The sequence below is a fragment of the Corylus avellana genome, chromosome 6 (genome assembly GCF_965113065.1).
Source record: "Corylus avellana chromosome 6, dhCorAvel1.hap1.2, whole genome shotgun sequence".
Lineage (NCBI taxonomy): Eukaryota > Viridiplantae > Streptophyta > Magnoliopsida > Fagales > Betulaceae > Corylus > Corylus avellana.
In genome coordinates, this window is record NC_142495.1 from 25325120 (window position 1) to 25333669 (window position 8550).

The following is an 8550-nucleotide window of genomic DNA, read 5'->3' on the forward strand; positions in this document are numbered from 1 at the left end:
TTTATTTATAAGGGCAAAATTGTTCTTTCACATTTTTTTTTTTTTTTCTTGTTTTGACAATTTTATCTTTCAAATAAAACTAACTAAATTCCTTCTAGTTCAAATGAACTGGAGAGAATCCAAATTCTTTTTCTACGGCTACAAATAATGGCCATATCACCTTAAATTGGAGAGAATGATTACCTTAAAGTGGCCGGAGAGGAAAAAAAAAACAAGAAAAAAAGAAAGAAAGGAGAAGTGGCCGGAGAGGGGACAATCTGAGTTACCTTCATAATTTGATTCAAGGCGGTAGCCTTTCTCTCAGTCCCATTGAAAGGGCAAGACTTGTATGTAGAAGACAATATTAGAACCTGGTTGAGCATGCACCACATGCCACTGTCCAACATTTTCCACACCTTTTTACTGTGTGTTTCCTTTTAGAATTTCTTTAGAACACTCATGAAATTAACTTAGATCAGTTAAGCTACGTCTTGTCAATACTTCGAACTTTTATTTTTTGTTGGTTTAATAACGGAAAAGGGGTCACATGGAATCAATCAACCATAAGGGAGTGAGAACTCTAACAATAAAACTCAAACAAAAAATGCAATATCGAGACAACAACAAACAATAGGCAATGGATTCATCAATAATCCCGAAAAGACCCTAAACGAGCCAACCTTTCTGAAGGTTGTTACAAGAGACATGCAACTAAACATTAGTAACATCAAAAAATAACTTAAGACATACAATTACTAAACATGTAAATTTTTTTTTAATAATAACACTTTTGGCAAAAGCTTACAGACAAAAACCCTATATTCAAATGCTTTATTTTTTACCGTGATCCCAAACATGCTCTATATTTGAATTGCAAATAAATTACTTACCACATTCTTGAGTCTTCCTCTCTTTTAATATATATATATTTTGGTAAAAAAACAAAAAATTTAACAAAGACCACAAATAATCCCTAAAGGTATACCTCCCATTTGACTAGGCTAGTCTGAGATGCCTTGAGAAATGATGCGTTGAGAACAGTTTCTGAAGTTGCTACATCAATTGCACGGCAGATGCCTTTTTTTCATAACTCACATGGGAAGACTTCCTGGCTCAGTCACGTGACTCACGTCCTATTAGAAATAGAAGGGACTGACGAATTGGTTGGCCAAGACTTCCTTTACGTGTTTACAAATTACAACCAGCTAGTGAGATGTACAATGTGACAATTAAAGGACCACTTTCATGTCTGTGGTAGAGTTTTCAGAAGACTCCAAAACAATTAATTTAACCATTGCAAATATTTCTCCTCCATAACATTTATCTTCTTTCTTTGTGGCAGAACAACCAAGTTCCAACCAAATTAGCAATTCAGAGTTTTCCTTGACTCTATGGGGCTTCCCAGTGTTCCCACCTTCATCCTTGCAGTTGTTTCTGTCTTTTGCTTTTGTTCGGCCACCTATGCCATTGTCGGGAATCAGACTGACTGACATGCCTTGCTTCAATTCAAGGCCAAAATAATCTCCAACCCTTTGATGGTTTTGAGTTCATGGAACAACGACACCACCCACTTCTGCCATTGGCGTGGCGTTACATGTGGTCGCCGCCACCAGAGGGTCACGGAGTTGCACCTGGAATCTCAGAAACTCGTGGGATCTTTATCTCCTTTCATTGGAAATTTGAGCTTTCTAAGGATTTTGAATCTCCAAAACAATAGCTTCAGCCACGAAATCCCTTCACAAATAGGTCGTTTGCATAGATTGCAGCAGTTGGAGTTGTCCAGTGTAATTCACTGGGTGGCAGAATTCCTTCCATTGTATCTAACTGCTCTAACCTCAAGCTTTTCGGTCTTGATAGTAACCAGCTGGTCGGGGAAATTCCTGTTGAGCTTGGCTCCTTGTAAAAGCTCCAATTATTTTCAGTCGACAACAACAAACTAACAGGAAGTATCCCTCCATCTCTTGGCAACTTATGGTCACTTGAAGAACTTTATTTATCCTCGAATAATCTGGGTGGGAGTATTCCTAGTGCTCTAGGTCAACTTATGAATCTTTTGTTAGTCTCACTTGGTGAAAATCAGTTATCTGGTACCATCCCTCCATTCCTCCATCAAACTTCAATCTCTCTTCTATTACAGTTCTTCATGTGGGAGGTAATCAAATCCAAGGGAGTCTTCCGTGGGACTTGGGGATAACTCTTCCAAATCTCCAAAACCTTGCCGTTTTCACGAACCAATTTACTGGCTCCATTCCTCCTTCAATATCCAATGCCTCAAATCTAAAACTAATTCAAGTTGCAGATAACAAATTTAGTGGAAACATGCCTTCTTTGGAAAACTTGCGTAAGCTTCAATGGTTGAGCACTACCTCGAACCAACTAGGAAATGGGGGAGCTAATAACTTGAGTTTTCTTTGCTCTTTGACCAATGTTACCAGCCTAGAGCTGTTGGCTGTAAACATCAACAATTTTGGTAGAGTCTTACCTAAATGCATCAGTAACTTCTCATCTACTCTTAGAATATTGTTAGTAGATAACAATAATATAGTTGGAACGATTCTGAGTGGGATCGCGAATCTCGTCAACTTGGAGGTTTTCCAAATGTGGAATAACAGATTGTCAGGTAACATTTCCCCGGATATTGGAAAGCTTAAGAGACTACATATGATGTATCTTGAGATAAATAATCTCTCAGGAAACATCCCGCACTCTCTTGGAAATCTGAGTATGTTACTCAAATTATCTTTAAGCGATAATGATCTTCACATAAGCATACCTTCAAGTCTAGGAAACTGCCAATCTTTGAATGAATTAGATCTTTCTAATAACAATCTCAGTGGCACCATACCTCCACAAATCTTTGGTCTCTCATCCTTGTCAATCAGTCTCTATTTGTCTAGAAACCGTTTCACGGGTCTCCTTCCCATGGCAGTTGGAAATCTAAAAAATCTATGTATAGTGGACATGTTAGAAAACATGTTATCCGGTGAGATTCCAAAGAGTATTGGCAGTTGTATTATGCTGGAGACTCTGGGCATGCGAGGAAACTTCTTCCAAGGGACCATTCCATCAAGTTTTGATTCTTTGAGAGGTCTTCAAGAGTTGGATCTTTCTCGAAACAATTTGTCAGGAAAAATTCCTGGATTTTTTGTAGGTTTCAACTCGTTGGATCTTTTGAATTTATCTTACAACAAATTTGAGGATCCGGTGCCAACAAACTGCGTTTTCAAGAACTCAAATGCTACTTCAGTTGTGGGAAATAGTCAACTGTGCGGGGGAATACCTAAGATGCAATTGTCGAAATGTAACTTCAAAGAGTCTATAAAGACAAAATTGACCTTATCCATGAAATTAATTATCTCCATAGTTTGTGGGCTTCTAGGAGTAATTTCTATGCTTTCTTTCTGTATGTCTGTTGGTTAAGAAAGAAAAGAAAAAAAATTACTGCAAGTTCTTCAGGAAATTTGCTTTTGATCGTAGTTTTGGATCCGTATATAAAGCAATCATCGATGAGGGCAGAATGACAATTGCTGTCAAGGTGCTCAACCTTTTGCGCCGTGGAGCTTCCAAGAGCTTTCTTGCTGAGTGTGAGGCCTTGAGAAACATTAGGCATCAGAATCTTGTAAAGATACTTACAATTTGTTTATCAAGGTAATGATTTCAAGGCTTTAGTTTATGAATTCATGGTCAATGGAAGCCTTGAGGATTGGTTGCATCCGAGTACTATAGAAGATTAGGCGCACCAGGAGCAGAGAAATTTAAATCTTGATCAGAGATTGAATATCGCCATTGATATTGCTAGTGCATTGGAATATCTCCATTATCATTGCCAAACACCAATCCTCCACTGTGACATCAAGCTGAACAATATTCTTCTGGATGATGAAATGATTGGATGTGTCGGAGACTTTGGGTTCACAAGATTCTCTCCTGAAGCCAGCCATAACTCTTTAACCAACCAGTAAAGCTCTATTGGCATTAGTGGAACAATTGGTTATACTCCTCCGGGTAAAGACACTCTTTATCATTCCTCAATTATAATATATATTTTTTTTTCCTTTTAATAACATTTCTATGTTTGAAGATGATAAGAAAGTTTTATTATTCATTTTCTTCATAAAAATTTAGGATTGTACAATTTTATTTTTTGCTTTCATCACAAAGAGAGTATCATAGCATAATTCCTTTGTTAGCATATATGTGCTAATTATATAGTCATGTAACAAAGTATCATATATGTGTTCAAATATTGCAGAGTATGGTATGGGAAATGAGGTGTCCTCCTATGGTGATACATATAGCTATGGTATCCTCCTATTAGAAATGTTTACTGGAAAAAGACCCACAGATAACATGTTCCAACGCACTCTAAGTCTACATTATTTCGTCCAAGAAGCTTTGCCCAACTGAGTGGTCGAGATTGCGGATCCAATTCTTTTTCAAGAAAGAGAAGAAGAGATAATCATGAATGATTCTCATAATAACTGTAAGACTAGAAGAAGCAAAATTCAAGAGTGCTTGATATTGATGTTTGAGATTGGAGTTGCTTGTTCTGTTGAACAGCCAAGAGAATGGATGAACATGAAAGATGTAGTAACTGAGCTTCATTTGGTCAAGAAAATGCTACTTAAAACTACAAGTAGACCATAATATCAAGAAGTAATATTGGTAGCTTAGTAGCCTTTTTTTCTTGGTTAAGCAGGTTTAATGATGATCATAAGCTCATTGCATTTTTAAGATGAGACTATTTCAATTGCTTATTTCAACTTTAAGATGAGACTATTGATGTTCCTTATTTCACTGTTGCCGCCAAAGAATGAGAGCATTCGGCTCTCCTTAGGTTGAAACACTAAAAATCAGCCAATTTTAGACAAAGACCGACACTCCAACATGTTGTTTGGTCTATTATGCCCCTAAAGCATAAGTCAGCCACGGTCAAAATTTTGTGTTTGACGAATGCTGCACTTAATCCCATTTCTTTACATAATTTTTTCACACGCATAGCTGCCTTTTAAAATTATCATTTGATCAAAATTCAATAAAGATCCATCTTATATTCAATGATGGTTTTAAAAGCCACCTATGGGTGCATGGTTTGGAAAAATTATGTAAAGTGGGAGTAAGTATACCAATATTCTTTTACTATTTCGCTCCATTCTTTTAATAATTAGTGGTTTACCATGAATTCGAAATTTTTTAAGATTGAAGGTAATTTATGCATGAAAATTGGGGATTTTGCAATTATTGGCTTTAATGGTTTCAAATTGAGGGTTTCTTGTGTAACTAAACGATTAAAATACTTGCATGAATGTTTAAATTAGATTAGATGTGATGAATTTGAGAATACTAACCATTTTACTTTTCAGTTTGGGGTGAAATTAAAGAATTTCATAGAGTTAATTATTGTATTTCCAAATTCATAGTTTAAAAATGAAATTGATAAATTTAATTAGTGATTTAATTCATTAAGTGAATCTGACCTAGGGCATATTGGGCTCAAATTGGAAATTTATTAAGAAAATTTAGCGATTTTGCGATATGATCTTCGGTTTAACGTTTGTTTGTAATTTTGGATAAGATGGAGTTGATTTGGTTAAAGAGAATAGAGAAATTTGGTTAGCCGGATTTTTTTTCCAAACTACCTCAATAAAATGTTACATAAAGAAATAATAATTGTTGTAATTTTTTGTGTTATCCTAATACTATATGTCTAATTATAATTTCACATGCTTATCAAACGAATAGCGTAAGTCGAGCTGTATTTGTAATGAGATGCATACAATTTTTTAATTATATCTGTACTTCATGAGCTGAATCTTACAATGATTAGAATGAGAAAAAAAAAAAAAAATTTATGATGTGTGCATGATTTTGGACAAAATTGGTATTAATATATCAAGTTTGTATACTTTGAATATTGTGTATTTTAGCTATATGAGCGCCTCGCATTATACTTTAAAATGCCCCAAGAGTCTAAGACAACCACAGTGGCGTTGCTTCAGTACTCTCAAAAAAATTTGAATGAGGTTGGGCACCTACAAGGGCGTGGGGTCGACTCTCTACAATGGAGAATCACTTTACACAAGCTTAATTAGTATTAACTACCTTGGGTTTTACTGATATTCTGGAGGGATTGAGTCGGGTTATGGCTCAATTGGTCTTGAGAGAGTGCCTGAAATTCCTATTGTATAGGCCCCTCCTGAATAGTTCCCAATGACCAGGTACTATGATACCATAGTACCTGAAGACAGGTGCTCTAATTTGATTCGATGCTCTGATTTGATTGGAGTTATTATTTTGAAGTTAATTAAAAAACTAATGGTCTAATTCAAAGAACGTAGTATACAAAGGCTTGATTTGAAGGCCAATGATTTGATTCAATGGAAAATGTAATTTAGGATTTTATTCGAAAACTAATGTCCTGATTTGAAGGACCATGTACGAGAAGGAGTTGGATGGTGTGACATGTTCGACGATTTGCAAATCAAGCTGCGCATGGGCTCGCAAGGGTGGGACTCCAGAGTGTCGAAGAGCATATATGGGTAGATGAGATCCCACTTGCTATTATCTCTATTGTGACTTTAGAGCACCACGCTCATATTGTTTAGAACTTGCTGGGTTCTAGATTCTTTGTTTCATCTTTATGAAAGGAATGAAAGTTGCGATTTCAAAAAAAAATATGACAAGCCTAATAAGGATGGTGTTTAATGATGTTAGGAATGGTTATAAAGTTTATTCCTCATAATAGAATATTACTTGAAATGCATACTTTAGTTATCTGATATATTTGTTGTTCAAGAAAAATATATTGTTATATATACATCATGTTAAAATCGTTGTGATGGTTTTTCTTTGAAAACAAAAAATAACTTATAATAAAATGGATTGGTCTCATGTTTGGATTAACTTTCTGTATTTGCTAAGGTAACTCATTAAATCTTATTATCTTTTCAAGATGATACAATGGTTCATGACCCTTCTAGCTAGTTTGAGAATCATATGGATATGGTTCAAGCCCACAAGAACTTTGGTGAGACGTCTTATTTATGTTTGATGGATTAGAAATTTGTTTTATTTTGATGTTTATATTTTTTTCTATTTATTCGTTACTATTGGAGACTTTTATTCACTTATAGACATTTGGAGTTGGATTGTTATTGATGTGTACTATTTATCTTATGGAGTTTATGTGTATTGTTACTAAGATATTTCGATTAGTTTGATGTTATGTGGATATTGAGGACATTTAGGGGATGTTATTAGTTGCTCTTGTTGTTAGGCTTAATTTTCATTGTTGTCCATGAAATATATTGTTATACATCATGTTAAAATTCTCTTAAATATTTTCTAAATCATGATCGTTTTTCTTTGAAAGAAATAAACTTATAAAATGAATTAGTCTCACGTGTGGATTAATTGCTTATACTTAATAAGGTAACTCTTTAAATCTTATTAATGTTTTTTTTATTTGCTTTTTTAGATATTTGGAGTTGGATTGAAATTGTTGTGTTGTGTTTTATCTCATGGAGAATAATATTGTTGCTAAGACATTTTGATTAATTAGCTTGATGCTACATGTGATCATGATTACGTGGATATTGATGAGGACTTTTAGCCGTAGGAGGGACTGGATCACCAAAGTTGTTCCCATCTCTAACCATCTCTTAAAAGTTGAAATATAATTTTTAGACCTTTTGATTTTGGTCCTCTCAGTGGAATATAATTTTTAAGAGTTACTTTATGGACTTATTCAAAATAGAGTTATTGAGCAATTAAGTTCTTGTTTAGCGATAAAACTTATTAGCTAGATATTATTAAATTCCTACAATTGGCTTTAGAAATTATCTCTTCATTTTTTTCATCTTTTAAAAAAGAAAAAACAAAAAGATGTAACGTGCATCACGAAGCCCTTGGTGTAGAGTTTGCATGGTTCAAATAAAGTTTAGTGTGAATCCCTTGTCCCTTTAGAATATATATTATTACAAAAAATGTTATTTAGTAAACTGTACGTATAATGACGAGGTAGTGAAAATTAGCTCTGGATTTTTTTTTTCTTTTTACAAGTCTAAATTCATTTAAATATTAATTTTCATTACCACATCATTTCAATTATATAATAGGCATATAACAATTTACTAAACAATATTTACTTTATTAACATGTTTAAAAGGGAATGAGTAATATTGCACATTTGCACATGACTTTTAGGAAAGAAGCCCTCCACTTTGAAATGGTGATCCCCTTTTCCTTTTTATTTATTTTTTATTTTTTGAAAGGCCATTTTCCTTTTTATTGATATATGAAAGAAGTAGTCCACTATCAAATGGTGATCCCATTCACCTGTTATTACAAGAAAGAAGTCGTCCACTATCAAATGGTGATCCCATTCACCTGTTATTACAAGAAAGAAGTCGTCCACTATCAAATGGTGATCCCATTCACCTGTTATTGCAAGAAAGAAGTCCTCCACTATCAAATGGTGATCCCATGATTCACCTGTTATTAAAAATAATAATAATGAGTCTTTGAAAAATGTATTACAACGTTGAGGGGTATGTGGATTTTTTTGTTTTT

At 34.3% G+C, this 8550-nt stretch overlaps 1 protein-coding gene and 1 pseudogene across 1 annotated transcript; both read left to right on the forward strand.

Moving 5' to 3' along the window:
• The first annotated feature begins 1323 nt into the window (after window positions 1-1323).
• LOC148585077 (uncharacterized) lies at window positions 1324-2920 on the forward strand (annotated as a pseudogene).
• A 92-nt stretch (window positions 2921-3012) lies between these two features.
• Window positions 3013-4626, forward strand: LOC132188178 (putative LRR receptor-like serine/threonine-protein kinase At3g47570). Its single transcript, XM_088517691.1, is given in 4 exon segments — window positions 3013-3362; window positions 3364-3618; window positions 3620-3984; window positions 4232-4626. Coding segments are annotated over 4 exon segments (1365 nt in total).
• Window positions 4627-8550: the final 3924 nt, after the last annotated feature.